Here is a 15276-nt window from a genome sequence, read left to right on the forward strand (position 1 = left end):
GTTAGAACATAAAATCTGCTACCTTTGGTTGAATTAATTATAAAAAATATCATTCGCGTTTTGTCGCATGACAGCAAGGGGTGCAGATTAGAAAAGGCCAACCGACGAACAAGATTCTCTCTTGTTCAGGATAGAAATGACACCAAAAGGTGAGATTTTTTCCGCGTCAACGCCCATGTTTGTGAATTGCCAAACAACAGTAATAATCGTTTGTCGAAAATTACAACAAGTTTTATAAATGTAATATGTCACAGGAAGATACGTAAAGTCATCCTCTTTGGTTTGAGGGGTCTTTCGTCAAATTTGGTTGAAGTGGGTCCAAGATATAGGCGTTCAAAATCTTTCACTTTTTCGTTTCACCAGTTTCTTATCAAAATTTTAACGGATTAGTGTCTGTCAAAAAGCGTATTTTCACCTAAAATTTTCCGCAAACAAAGGACCCCCCCTCCCCTCTCCGAGGGGCCGCCCCGCTAATCTGATAATCTCTACCTCAACAAGGGACACCAAGGTCGCGGGCGCGCGCTCTCACCCGTCCCGCGTCAACCAATCATTAATCTTTGCCTAGTTGGCCGCGCAGCAGGCCATGCTCTCTCTCCCGACGACGACGAGTCAACTCAAGTTGCATTCCACGCCACCTCTCTCCCTCGCTCGCTCTCTCGTGCGCGCGGTTTAATTCTAGAATGGTTTCATTACAAGCCGCAGTCTATTTATAACCACCGCCACAGCATGCCATGAGCGCCGACTCGACGACATTCGTCGTCGACACGCACCGAAACGTGAGAAAGAGAGAGAGGGGGATGACCGGCGGAACGACCGCCGGCGGCGGTCCCAAGAGAGAGAAAGAGAGAGCGTAAACACAGATTAGCGAGAACGTAAACAAACATTCGACGCGCTGACTGACTGATAACCACGCACCAACACTAGCGGAGCGATCATATGGTCCGGTAGGAGAGAGGAGAGCGAGGCTCTCGGCGAAAGAGCGAGCGAAGCGAGTAAAGAATGATGACGACATCGTGACAGACGAGGAAGAGAATGAGCGCAGGGGGTGAAGGCAGAGAGAGCGTGCGCGCTCGATGATGATGTGAGTGCGGTCGGTGCAGACATGCATGCAATTCACACATATTTTTCACCCCAGAAGGTGCGAACGAAGGCACAAAGCGGACCGGTTAAAAAGATTGGCCACGGTCGGACGCTCGCGCACGTTCACACGCCGATCTTGATGTCGGAAGTGGTGATTAAATTGTATTCATTTTGAATATTTGTTTATGATTTATCTACAATTATGCAGAAATCTTTAAAATGACAATTTCAACAATATTTGAGATTATTTTTTTTAATGAAATCAGCATTTTACTCTTGAACATTTTGTCAAAATTGCTAAAACAACATTTTTTGCCTAAACACATCCTCTGGGTGTAGACGAAACAGCCGCGAGAGCAATCCTCTCCCGAAATCGGCTTCTTTCTCTTCTCCCTATTTCGAAGCGAGTGCATGACTGATAACAGAGCCGCCGCCGACTACGACCGCGTTCGCAACGGAATGTAAATTTGATTTGCCATTTTTTTCTCTCTCTTGCTTCCTCGTGTTCGCCTGTTGTGTTTCTCGCTCCGCGTCTCGCCTACTCTTCCGCGCGCTCACGCAACATTGCGGTGCATTGTCAGTCGGTTTAGAGTTTTCGCCTCGCTCCCTCTCTTGTTTCTTTTTTTTTGTTCCTCCACGTTGCCTCGCGTCCTCTCTTGGTGTCGTCGCACCATGCTGCCGCGTTCTTCGTCTAATACGGCTGCTTGATTCTTTCCTTCTTTCGTCGTCGTTGTTGTTGTTTTTTGCTCTCTCCGCTTCGCGGTATAATTCGACTCTCGTGTGTTGATGTGCGCACTCACTCATATAGTCGTCCGAGAGCTTTTATTCTTGTCGGGTCGCGTCGAGAGTTTCGTCGTCGTCTTCTCCGCCGCCGCGCCGTGTTGTGTGTCTTGTGTATGTGTACACAACAAAGCGTGCACTCTGTGTTTGCTGTGTGTTTTGCCCGGAGGATTTCGAGGGGGTGCTGCACCACTCTCAGATCTGCCAAGTGGCGAAGCCCGAGCGCCGTCTGTTCTTGAATTACACAGACTCGGTCGTGTCGTGCACGTTAAATTTAATTCACACACATTTTTTTTGTGCTGCCTGTGCCCGGTTCTCTCTCATCTTCGCCTCTACTTGGTGATTTTCGGCTTTGCGCTTTCTTGTTGTTGCTCGCACAGCCTGCTGCGAGCGTTAGCGCGTGTGTGTGTGTTTTGTACAATTCATTATTGACTGGTTGATGGTGTGTCGCCATATTGGAATTTCGGATTTAGTGCGGTGCTGCGCGAAATGGGCCAATCGCTCCAAGTGGTCCGGAAAATTTCCTCCGCGCGGAAAGTGACAGTTTGTTGTGGTCGCCGTAGTGTACAGTGAAGCCCCCGCCGCACACAAGGAGGGACCTCTACTGTGGTTGTATCAGTGTCGGTCGGAAAAATAGCTGTGTGCCTGCTACGATAAAGCAGAAAATATCAAATTACTCGAAAAAAAAAACCGACGATCACTGACGGGCCCATGTGTGCCTGCAGTGAGCGATGAATTGTGATAGTATTGGTAATTATATATTTTAACAATATTTATTTACGTCCAGTTCACACGAACCATAAATTTCCACCGAAAAAAAGGCAAACGGAAAAATTTCCACCACAAAAAAGGACGAAAAAACAAAACAGTGGTGCGCAATCACGTTCCGTCTCGTCTTTGAAGAAAAATCGACGTCGGCCATATTTGGATTTTCTGTGTGCACGGTGTGTTGAATGTGCAAGGCGAAAAAAACGGCACACGGAGGCGCTCGTGTCCGCGCTGAATACGAATGAATATCAAGTATATACGTATAAATTGTGTATTTGTTTCTTGGTAATCAAACTCGACCCATGGAACGACCGCACACAGCAAATACCCGAGGAGAGTCCCTCTGCTCGAAGATCGCAGGGCGAGAATCGCGAGAGCGAGAATATTTAAGAGAGTCGAGAACCTGCAGGATGGACTCGCCGTCGTCGTCGTCGGCAAGAAGGTTTTGTTTTGTACAGTCAGCGAAAAAAGGAATTGAATAAGCCGCGCGTACCGTAATTGTGGTTGCCCTCGACAAGTGTGGACACGGCGAGAAGAAGGGGCGAAAACTTTACGTCATAGCGAGCGGTGTCGCGATGGTAATCTTGAAATTTTCATCGAGCTCGTAAAAGTGATGATCCAATCGAAATGTCAGCGCGGCGTGGAATCGGCCGTGAACATCGGCTACCAACTTTTAACTCAACTCGAAAGGGATATCGACGGACTTCACTAATGACATTTTTCTCTAATTTTTCAGTTTAGACCTCAAGATCTGTTACTCAAGACTCTTCAGTTGATACCTCAAGACCTGTTGCTCAAAAACGATCATCGACTACCAAACAGCACTAAAGACTTTTTTCAGTTGACATCTCAAGATCTGTTACTCAAAAATGAACATCGAAATGTATTCAAGAATCCAGCTGACAACACTGCTGTCCAAATGAAACTTCTCCCAAAAAGACTCCTGAATACATAATAAGGTCATCGGATAGCAGTGAAAATGGGCACAAAGTGTTTTCCAGTCGAGACCTCAAGAACTGTTACTCGAAAGGAGTACCGACTGTAAACGAAAGTAGTCAAGAATCCAGCTGACGACTGATACAACTTCTTCTAAGAGAATCTCGAATACATAATAAGATCATCGGATAGAACCTCAATCATTGTTACTCATAAGGATCAGTGTCTACCAAAGCAAGACATTCAAGGCTCTAGCTGACAACACGGCTTTGCATAAGATACTTCTGCTAAGAAGACTCCTGAATACATAATAAGATCATCGGAGAGCAGCGAATTGTGCTAAAATGTGTTTTTCAACCAAGACCTCAAGATCTGTTATTCAAAATTAACATCGACTACCAACGAAAAGTGTTCAAGAATCCAGCTGACAACCCTGCTATCCAAATGAAACTTCTCCCAAGAAGACTCCTGAATACATAATAAGATCATCGGATAGCAGAGAAAATGGACAAAAGGTGTTTTTCAGTCGAGACCTCAAGAACTGTTACTCGAAAGGAGTACCGACTGTTAACTAAAATAGTCAAGAATCCAGCTGACGACTGATACAACTTCTTCTAAGAGAATCCCGAATACATAATAAGATCATCGGATAGCACCTCAATCAGCTCAGTGTCTACCAAAGCAAGTCATTCAAGGCTCTAGCTGACAACACTGCTTTGCTTAAGATACTTCCCCTAGGAAGACTCCTGAATACATATTAAGATCATCGGATAGCAGCGAATTGTGCTAAAGTGTTTTTCAGCCAAGACCTCAAGATCCGTTACTCAAAAGGAACTTCGACCACCAAGGAAAATTTTTGAAGACTCTAGTTCCGACACCTGAATACATCATAAGATCATGAAGAAACTTCTCCTTTGAAGATGCCTGAATACATAATAAGATCACCAGATAACAGCACAAAATATTTGAAAGTCTACCAAGGAACTGTATTCAGGACTCCAACTTAAGATCCTCGACCCCTGTTGCTGCTTCTTCTAAGGAGACCCATCCTAAGAAGAATCATCGAATAGCAGTGAAAAAGCAAAAACGTTATTCTGCTAAACAAAAAGAAAAGATCATCCAAGCGTTCAAATCCAATTCCCTTAAGAAGACTCCTGAGTATATAATCCAACCATCGGAGACTAGCTTAAATTGTTAAAAAATATTCCGGCAAAAGACTAGGCTACTCGATGTCGACGTCCGTGATTGGGAAACGCATGAAATCACACAAAAAAAGGATTTCCTCCCGCACAACCCGCAAAACCGCAACCAAGCGCCTATATTTAACCACCACTTCACGGCCCGCTGGGAACCACTACCCGATTATCTAAATATGGCCGCAATCGGAAGTTATCATGTAGCGGCGCAAAACTAGTTCAAACATTATTCAGCTGTCTGTCAAAAACTTCTCCGGTTCTCCACTCTCTTCTGGTTCCATCCGCACCGCACCACTACCACTCGAATTCGTTTCGTAGTGTTGGTACCATCCGCGAGTGCCTCGCGAGTTCTCTCACTCTCTCGTCGTTCCATTCAGCGCCGACCAGCTGTTGATGGTCCGTGCTCGTGTGTTGGTGAGTTCCTTGCACCACCACCGACGGAGTCGGTTCACAAATTTATGAATTAAAAGTCCCGATCTCGGCATTCCGCCGTCTGGTTCGGTCTGGTCTGGTCGTGTGTCTGCCCCCTTTTGTTTACTGCCCAGCCGGCGTCAACAACACGCACACTGATGCATACACTATCGTAGCAGGCGGAGAGGAGCGCTAGCGCTCCGGTGTTGTGTTGTCGGCCTACTGTGTTCTGCTTCTTCTGTCAGTGCTTCGAGAGCCGATTCGGCTCGGAAGGTGTTTTCCCGTTTGTTTTTTTCGTTCTTTCTTTCGTTCGCTCGCTGCTACCCTTCTCTTCCCTTCCGCTCGCGATGACGCATGCCTTTTGCCAGTGCTGCTTTTGTTTTGATTGAACACCCCTCGTTTTCGTGTGTCTGTGGCCTACTGCTGCTGGGCTGAGCTGAGCTGAGGCTGAGAGGCTGTTCGTTCAAACAAATTAGCGAATTTCAAGATAGCGATCGGGGCCGGACTCGACTCGGCCGACCTCCGCTTCCCGGAGTTCAGCTCTGTGCATTTGGCAGGCAGGTTTTTCGCTCGCCCGTTGCTTCTTCGTAGTTGCGGATGCGTCGTTACGACGTGTGGAATTCGATGTTTGTCTCTCTTGGGTTGACGTGACGTTACACAGCGCGTTGTCGAATGCTTGTCGCGCGAGGTGAGAATCGGTCAAAATTGAATTACGCTACCAAATTTGTCTATTTTTAGACGCATTGAAGACGGAGCTGGGGCTCAAAGATGGCCGACGAGGTGTTGAGCGTTCAATTGACGTTCGTAGATTTTTGATCGCCGCTGTCGAGTTGTTTTGAGTACGACCTTAACCTTGGCTTGGAATGCTGCAAGATGGTGTCGAATGACTACATTTTAAGCAAATCAGTTAATGATTACTTCAAGAACGAGCAGGATGAATTGTTTGTTTACATTTCGTCTTTGGTCCACAGACATTGTAAAGTAATAAATAACAACCCTAAAAGATCTTTTCAAAATCGTCTTGTCATCATAATCATAATATTTACCTTTTTGACAGATCAATTTTTCGAGTTGAAAATAGGAAAGCAGTCTTATAAAGAAATGAATTCCTGAAGAACTATCAATTTTGACAGTTGTCAGTTTGTCGCTCTTTCCCAATCTTTTTAGCAGATCATAATATTAACCGAACCTGTCAAAACATGTCATGTTGCTGTCGGATTAAGCTACGAATATAAAGAAAAAGATTTCAAAACAAAATTAGGTCTTTTTTGCCTTATGAACGAACAATTTTGACAATTCTCCAACTGGTCACCCTGTCCCGATCAGTTCAAAGTTCACGATGTGTACACATCGCAGTAGCCATCATCACTTCATCCTCATGATCAAACGGTGCAATGTTGCATACATTGACACACACCATGTAATGTGACAAATAAATCACCCATGACTAAAAAGAAGACCTTGCTCATGGAGTTGAGCAGGGCTAGCTTAATTACGTCGTACTATTTATCGAGATAAATTACGACACAATTGAATAGTGATTATTCAGTGCTGCTCGATGGAACTGACGTGATTTGATTCTAAATTTATTGTTTTTATTTATTTTTTAAAGAAAAAAGCGTGATAAAAACAAAAAGAAAAGAAACATTCTGAACATAAAATTTAAAGTGACAGTTGTTTGTTTTGATTAGAAAAATGTTTTTCAATCAAAATTTTCAAATTAAGGCAATGTTTTCAAATAACAAAAATACTTCCTCAATAATCTTAACACTGATCTAAATGGTCTAAAATTAGCATCAACACAACAACAAAGTAGCAACAATAGCTCTTATTGACAACAATCTGGCACCCCTGCTGTTGGTGGTGGTCGCAACACACATATTGCACACACTGCGGAACCACATAAATGTATGTAAAGGTGATTGGTAGCACGCGACTTACTCTACCACAACTGAAAACAGCCGAGACGTCAAAACACTGCACGCACACTACGATGAGTCGCGCTTATCACGTGCAACGCGACACAACCGGCGCGCACGATGAATGAACTCGGTGTTGCGCGACGGGAAAAGTGTTGCGTATCGATGATGTCGCGTGACAACTGTTTGAAATCGTTTGTTGACAAAATGTGACACATATCTTGACTTGAATGTTTTATTTTGTTCTACATTGTCATTAAAGTTACGCACTTGTGACATAAAGTTCATGATACATGCTTCCAGTGCGACATCACAGTCATTGATGCAACACAACATCAATTACAGTCACAGCGATGTATTGGTGAGCGCGACCAGATCTCACGAGTACAAGCAAAAGCGATCCAAGGTTACTGTAAGACAGGTTGGGCTGTTTTTGTAAGGCTGTATTGGTGCCAACACGGAGAAAAAAAGAAAATGTCAATTTTCGCATGAAATTTAATTTTTCTTCATTTTTTATCTCCGTGCACATTCGGCGACGAACACTGTGACGTCACAAAGTTTGTTTTTCATTGAAGTTCAGTGGCAGATGGGCGATTTGAAGTTGGTTTGGACTAGTTTTGAGGAATCTATGGCGTGATTATGGCCATTTGCGGAGTGATTATTAATTTGACGAACCGGAGACGGTTGCGGTGCTGTTTCCTCTCTCCACTTCCGGCAAAATTCAATCCTTCAGCAAACAGGTAGGTAAAACAGACTAAGATTAGATTCGAAAAATAATTAATACAATATTATTTTCATTATTCAGCTGTGTCAATCCGGCGACCTCGCCGAGTGGGTCGAGCGCCTAACCGCGGAGGTCAAACCGACGTGCGTTCCAGCCATAATTCCGGACGAGATCAAGCTGCAGTTTCCCTTATTGGCCAAGTACAAATCGAGTCATCAAGTACGTCCCGCCGAGTCTGAGCACCACGATGAAGAAGGTCAAGAAGGTTGAATAGCTGGCAGAACCGAGGATCAAGTGCAAGAAGACCCCACTCTACAACCTGAAGTTTTTCATTCTTCGCAAGACGGAAACGCCCTAAAGGGCGAGATCCTCAAACTGGGCGGTAAAGTGGGCACCAAAATCACCAACTTGTTCGCGGCCATTATCTCGACCCCGGCAGAGGTTGAACGGATGTGCAGTCGCATGCAGGAGGCCAAAGACATGCAGATTCAGGTCGTGCCAGAAGATTACTTCGAGAATGCCAAGGCAGGCGGCGAAATTTCGTACATCACGAGCAAGTCCATCTGCGATTGGGTCTCCAATCCGCACAGCCGAATCCCGTATAGAGGGTGACGAGCGGGAATTCCCGGGAAAAATTTCCCGGGAAATCGACCATTTTTGGACCTCTCAATTCCCGGGAAATTCGGTCGAGACTCCCGGGAAATTTTATACTTATAAATATTCAAGCAAAATTATATAAACTAATCAGAAAATTATTTAAAAAATTCTAAATTGCTTAGAGCATTGGAAATTCAATGTTTGATGTACAAGGTTTGAATAAACCATTGCTTCTCTGATCTTTTTATTCAGAATGTTTAAAATTTAACCTATCAAAAATTTCAATAACTATAATTGAGAGAAGCCAAAATAATTGGACCCCAACATTTTTCTTGAAGCATACTTAGCAGTTACTCCCAGAAATGAAATCAAAAGTTGTTTTAAATTATTTTTATTTATTGTTTCTAAGAGGGAAAAGCTTTTTCAAAATAAGTTCAATTTTGATATCCTATCTTGCAATCCCCATATGTTTTTTTTTTTTAATTCGAAGTACCTAAGTTGATTTTGCTGTACCAAGGTTAATTCTTTTTTGATGCCGATAAGTTGTTTTGTGATTCACGTCAACTTTAATATTCAATTATATTTTGGATAAAAACACTCTGTCAATCTTTGTAAAGTTAAGGTCCACCAATTGTGAACATTCGGATTTTCCTGATAACTGTAAATATTTCTTCAATGAATATTTACAGTTGACCATAAAAAGAAAAAAAAAAGTTCACATTGTTGTTTTTAGTCGTTGTTTATCATATTGCAAATATCCCGATACTGGGAAATTATATATTAGCTATTGTTTTACTTCACAAACATCTAATAACAAGTTCATGCAACAAGCTTGTGAAACTTTTGAAAAATCACTCAGTGCGAATAAAGATTCGTTAACATTTTAAACTACAATTTTGAGTCCTAAAAAGCGGAAGAATCAATCTTATATTTGCAGATTCTGTAAAAAATCAAAAGGTAGATATAGTTCCTCAGATAAAGAGGATACTGAAGTTTTATAGAATAAGTATGAATTGAATGTAACTTAATTGATTAAAAAACAATATAATTACAATTCCTTTTGAATTATTGCCACTATTGCCATAGAAAAAAAAAATCCCGGGTCCCGGGAATTCCCGGGAAATGGTTAAATTCAACTCTCGATTCCCGGGAAATTGAAAATCTCGAGAATCGTCACCCTCTAATCCCGTAGGATGAAGAAAAGTTCAAATCGAAGAAGATTATCTACACCAAATCCGCCCCGTCGAAGGTGACGCTGAAGCTGAAGGGTGGTCTCGCGGTCGATCCCGAATCCGGGGTGGATGAAGTCGCTCACGTCTACAAGCGGGAAAGGTTAATTTTCAATTTTAAGCTCAACAAGGTGATACTCAAACGGAGAATTGCTACTTCAAGATGCAACTGCTGGAGGCGGACATAGGCAACAAGTACTGGGTGTTTCGCGCTTGGGGCTGTACCGGAACCACCATCCAGTTGACGGTATCAACAAATCAAAATAATTTATTTCCGACTTATTCCTCGTTTTAAACAAGTCTAGTTTTCTATGTTGGATGTCTCTCAATTTGATAAAAAAAAATAAATAAATTATTCGCTCTACAGCATTGCCTGGGCATTCTCGATTGCGAGATTCTTACTCGAAACTAGGTGTCCGAAGGCTAAGCTATCGACCTAACCTCAAGGTTAGATCGGGCCAACATTACCATTACTTTCCTGTCCGACGGAAGGCGTGATCAGACAAATCTTGTCACAAAATTTGCCACCGGGACCTTCTGGGATCGAACCCAGGCCGACAAGGTGAGAGGCAACCACGCTTGCCCCTACACCACGGGTCCCAGGTAATTAACAAACTACATTCCAAATCCCTGCGACAAAAGTTGTACCACAGAGTAAGACAGAGTCACTACTGCCATTTGATTTTTGGTTCCACTTTGTGGTACATCGCAGGTACATCGCACGCCTGCACCAGCAAACCTTATGGAGCCAAAAAATAAAATGACATTTCTTCGGACTGCTCGCTCTGTGTTACTCTGTGGTTGTACTATCATTGCAGTCCAAATTTAGTCAATTTATATATTTTACAAGTTCTTCCCGGCAAACTTCGTCCCGCCCTTTTTTGGTTTCCTGACGTTTCTCGCTTGTTTGCTAATTCAGCCTCCTGTGATCAAAATTTGATTTTACGCAGCTTTTCCCATACAATCTGCAGATTTTCCGGAATCGGTTCCAGAGTGGCCAAAGTGTCAACTTATTAGCGTAAAAACCTTCCCTGACCTTATACGAACCCAACGCAGCAAAGAGCGCTCCGATCTGACATTCCATGTTCAACTGATACGCGTTCGAACAAAACCATCGAAATTTTTTATATATATAATAATATAGATGTAATCAAGAAACACTCATTTAATGCTTTCAACTACTGTATATACATGCTTTTTATTGTTTTAATCCATTTAATCTCGAAAATCACCGTTTAATTTAAAATTGGTCAAATTTTCATTCAATTTCGTATACTAGCCATAAGAAACGAGAGCGTTGTGACGTCACCACTTGAAGCATCGCAAATGTTGACACTTTTTTGCTTACTAATACTTAACCAACACGCTTTCAGCCCAACCTTTCTTACAGTAACCTTGACTGTATGTTTGCTTTTGAATGTAAAACAAAAACCATCATCAAGCGCCTATTGCTTGTTTGTGTGAGTGCGATGATGATCGTGCTGCTGCGCGCACCAAGAAATAGAGACTGCGACTGCATATCGCACACGTACATGTATGTGTGTGCGTATTAATATGAATCGGGAGGAAGACACACGAAACAAAAAATACAGTTTTAGAGACCGTGTCGTCCACCGCCACCGCCGTCTCCGTCTGTGTGTTTGTGTATATTTTTCTTTTCGCCATTTTGTTAAATAATTTCTACGGAAATCCAAAGAGACAGAGACGACCGACACACACGGCTGTGATGGTCTCGCCGTCGTGGTGATACATACTTTGGCGTGTGGCGCTGGCTGGTGTGTGTATGGGCCCTCTCTCGGTGGGTAAGTGGAAGTGGAAAATCTTGGCCATTTTTTCGGGCACTTTTCTTCGCCCGTTCCGGCAACCGGAACCGGAAAAGTGACCGTCGGAGGTACTTTCGTGAATTCCGAACCCGGGGCCACATCCGGAACAGTCGTGGTCAAACTTGATTAAAGGACATTGGTGTGACCATCGGTGTGTATGTGTGTGTGTGTCAGCGTACGCAATGGTAACCCATACAGAGAGCAGGAGGTCTTCACGATTATCCTGTCTGCAGGACAGTGCGGAACGTCAAAATTGACACAAAAATGAGAAAAAAAGTAATTTTCGTAAATTTTCACCGCGAAAATCCGGCGATTTTCGCCGGAAAAAGTGTGTAAAATTTTCGCGACAACATTCTTCATTCGGCTCGGCCGATCGAAGTAGCCAGGAGGAAAAATGTGAGCTGTCAGCCATATTGATTTCGTTTGTATGTTGATGATATATAGAGTGCGCGCGGGGAAGGTTTGAGGTAGCGCGAGCGAGATGGACCAACGGGGGAGTGAGCGAGACGGCAGTTTATCTGATTAGCAACGCGCGCGAGACATTGTCGGTCGGTGTGTCGTCATTCATGGGGTGGCGTACGCACCAAAACAGCCACTCGAGGGCGACCCCAACTTTGGGTTGAGCATCACTCATTGTTTGACTGTGCACAGCAGGCGGCGAAAGGCTAGCAGTCGTGAACTGTCAAACGGTTCGGTTGAGCTCTCGAAATCTGTTACTCAAAAAGGAATTTCGGACGATGCGACGTGAATTGTTTAAGGTTTTTTTCAGCTGAGACCTCAAAATCTGTTACTCAAATTGAACTGTTTACATTGGTGAAGGAATACTTCTTAGAGGAAACATTTAGTTGGTCCTCCTCACACACTCAATGTTTACAAGTGTGTGAGGATGATGAACTGATTGTTGGCATTGAGTTAGTCCTTTCGAAATGTGAACACAGTTGTTTCTAGGTTATACTAGAATGTTTTCGTTCTGGAAGTAGTACTTATTGTTTCTTTTCTCCCCCCTCTTCCAGATGTCTGCTGGAACGCAACTGCAGATGGCACCACAGACAACCATAGTACAACAAGTCGGCCAAAATCATCACCATACGCATCATCTACAGCAGCCGCCGCAGCAGCAGCAGCAGCCACACCCGGTGCAGCAGGCGGCCCACTACAGCAGCAACCCCCAGCAGCCGGTTGGATTGGTAGTTCCGCCACCGCTGGGAGCGCTCACTAGTTTGCAGCAGCAACCGCCGCCACACTACACCAACAATAACAAAGACCAGCAGGACTCCAACATGAGCACCGGCTCGTCGCATAGTGATAAGGAGCTAGAGACTATAATCAATACCCCGACGCCGGAGAAGATTCCCCGGACGCCGTCGGACCGGAAGCGCAAGCGGAAAGCACCGGACGACAATGGGGGCCCCGGGGGAGGGGGTGTGGGAGGCGTTGGAGGCGGCGGCGTCGCCGGAGGTCATATTCGTGATAGAGATAGTGTTAAGGGTCCGCGTTTGTCGATACCACCATTAGGCGATAAGAAAATCAATGACTACTTTTCCAAGCATCCGGTGAGCAGCCCCCATCGGCCACATCCGGCCGGTACCGGAGCGAGTGGTCCCCTAGGAGCAATAAGTAATTCTGGCCCGCAGGCACAGCCTGGTCCCCCGGGCGGCGGAAGTCAAGGGCAAGGCCCGCAGGTTTCCACCAAGAGTCCCAGTCCCCAGCAGCAGCAGCAACAGCAACAACAGCAGCCGCCGCCACCGCAGCACGGTCAGTACCCAATGTATCCACCTAGTCCACAACCGCAGCTCGTACCTGTGGTGACCTCCAGTGGTAACCTTACCAGCGCGTCGACGCCCCAGGACATGTACGGGCGACCGCAGCGCGGCGGTTCCGTTTCTTCCACACTAGTTCCTCCATCGTCAGTATCCGCCACGTCGACGTCGTCGTTACTAAACGCATCCTCATCTGTTGTGTCCGGGGTGGGCACGGTCCCCAACTCCCAGCAGCAACAACAGCAGCGAGATCGAGATTCTCAGCCACCTCCACCTCCCCTGCCTCCCCCGAGTTCTGTCGTCGTGCAGCAGCAGCAAGTGCAAACGCAGCAGACGCAACAAACGCAAGCTGCCCTGGGAACGCCCAACTCTTCACTAGCCATCAACAGTCTAGCAGCGTCGTTGAACCATGCCAACAACGGTACCAACACCAACACCAGCAGCAGTAGTAACAGCCACAGCCTAGCGAATGCCGCCACGTTAGCTCAAGTCACCTCCCAGCAGCAGCAAGTCCAGCAAGTCCAGCAACCCCAGACGCCCCCCGCTCCCCTCATGGTGTCCAAGCTGACCCAGACGGACCTGTCCGCGGCGGACATTACCGAGCGGGACACCGACTTTGAGCAGTCGCGGACGCGGGCCGACGAGCTGTCGCGGCTGTCGGACGAACAGAAATGCCAAATCAGCGCCCACCAGAAGGTGATCGAGCAGCACAAGAGCCACATCAACAAGTGCATCGACGTGGTGAAGAAGCTGCTCAAGCAGAAGAGCAACATCGAGAAGAAGGAGGCGCGGCAAAAGTGCATGCAGAACCGGCTCCGGCTCGGGCAGTTTGTGACGCAGCGGGTCGGGGCGACCTTCCAGGAGAACTGGACCGACGGTTACGCATTTCAGGAGCTGGCCAAGTAAGTATCGTACTCCATTTAAACCCTTTTAGCAAATATCCTTAAACCGTACTAATCCTCTCTGCGGTTAATGCAACGCAGTAGGCCTGGCCAGGATGCATTTTCGGACTGGTTGTGCCTGTGTTCAGTGAGATTAGATTAGGAACATCCTTAAACTGTTCTGGAAATCTAGTCATCCTAGCAAAATTAAAAATTATTTGCATAAATTTTGCACAACATTTAGATCTTCAGTCCAAAATACTTTCCACGATAGTGATTCGAATCTGGGCAAGCAAGAAGCAACCAACTTTGATTACCGATAAAATTATCACCAATAATTTTATCGTCCGGCGATAACAATAACGGTTATCGGCGGTTGTTGATGATATCCCGTTCAAATTACCTCTTTTAAAATGGACCTATTCAAACAGCAACAAAATTTAAACAAACTAGGTACTGAAAGTTTTTTCCAAAAAAAAAGATGCAGTGATTTTTTTTATTATGTTGCAAATTACAAAAAAAATCTAATTTAAAAAAGGTTCGTATTTTGTGAACAAAAATATTTTCCACGAAAAACACTAAGAACACTAACACAGCAAGAATGTATGACAAAAGGTCGAAAGACATAAGGTCGAATGGACAATAGGTCGATATTTTTGTTTCATTTTTTATTTGCAGAAAAAATGGGCCTAAATATGCATAAATATTTAAAAACAGCTATGAAAACATGTTTAGAACTGTTTTTATTTAATTTCACTTCTATTTTCATTAAGATTTAGAGGTTGTATGAAGACAGCGAATGACATAAACTACGAAAAAAAAGTAGTCAGATTTTTGTTTACGAAATTTAAAAACCATCAAGGATAGATAATAAAAAAAAGATAACCTGTAAAAATATTTAAGAGAGTAGACATTCTTTTTTTTTAACTGCTTATATTATAAAGAATGGAAAAAGTTACTGAATTATTCCAATCATCAATAATATTGTGTTTTTGAACTTTTCAAAATATTTTTAAAGGTTAGACTTTTTCTGCTGCTGTTGTTTGAAAGAATGGAAAAACTCGCAAAAAATAACAAAACTCAAGAACAGGTTGTTTTTATAAAATAAAAAGATTTTTTTATTTGAAGATAGACTTTTTTGAAAGTTTTGAAAGAATGAAAAACTCACAAAA

General features: G+C 44.1%; 1 protein-coding gene across 9 annotated transcripts in view; it reads left to right on the forward strand.

Annotated features, from left to right (window-relative positions):
* Positions 1-15276, forward strand: part of LOC120413371 (serine/threonine-protein kinase tousled-like 2) — a 201370-nt gene that overhangs the window by 174740 nt on the left and 11354 nt on the right. For 5 of the 9 annotated variants that reach the window (XM_039574155.2, XM_039574157.2, XM_039574162.2 and 2 more), the window contains one exon: positions 12477-14125. In XM_039574155.2, coding sequence (XP_039430089.1) covers positions 12477-14125 — 1649 coding nt within the window. Of the gene's footprint in view, positions 1-2000; positions 2611-11289; positions 11443-11680; positions 11860-12185; positions 12222-12476; positions 14126-15276 lie in introns of those variants that run through there. The other 4 variants (XM_039574161.2, XM_039574160.2, XM_039574163.2 and 1 more) reach the window with 4 other exon arrangements.

Source organism: Culex pipiens, chromosome 1 (genome assembly GCF_016801865.2).
Source record: "Culex pipiens pallens isolate TS chromosome 1, TS_CPP_V2, whole genome shotgun sequence".
NCBI lineage: Eukaryota > Metazoa > Arthropoda > Insecta > Diptera > Culicidae > Culex > Culex pipiens.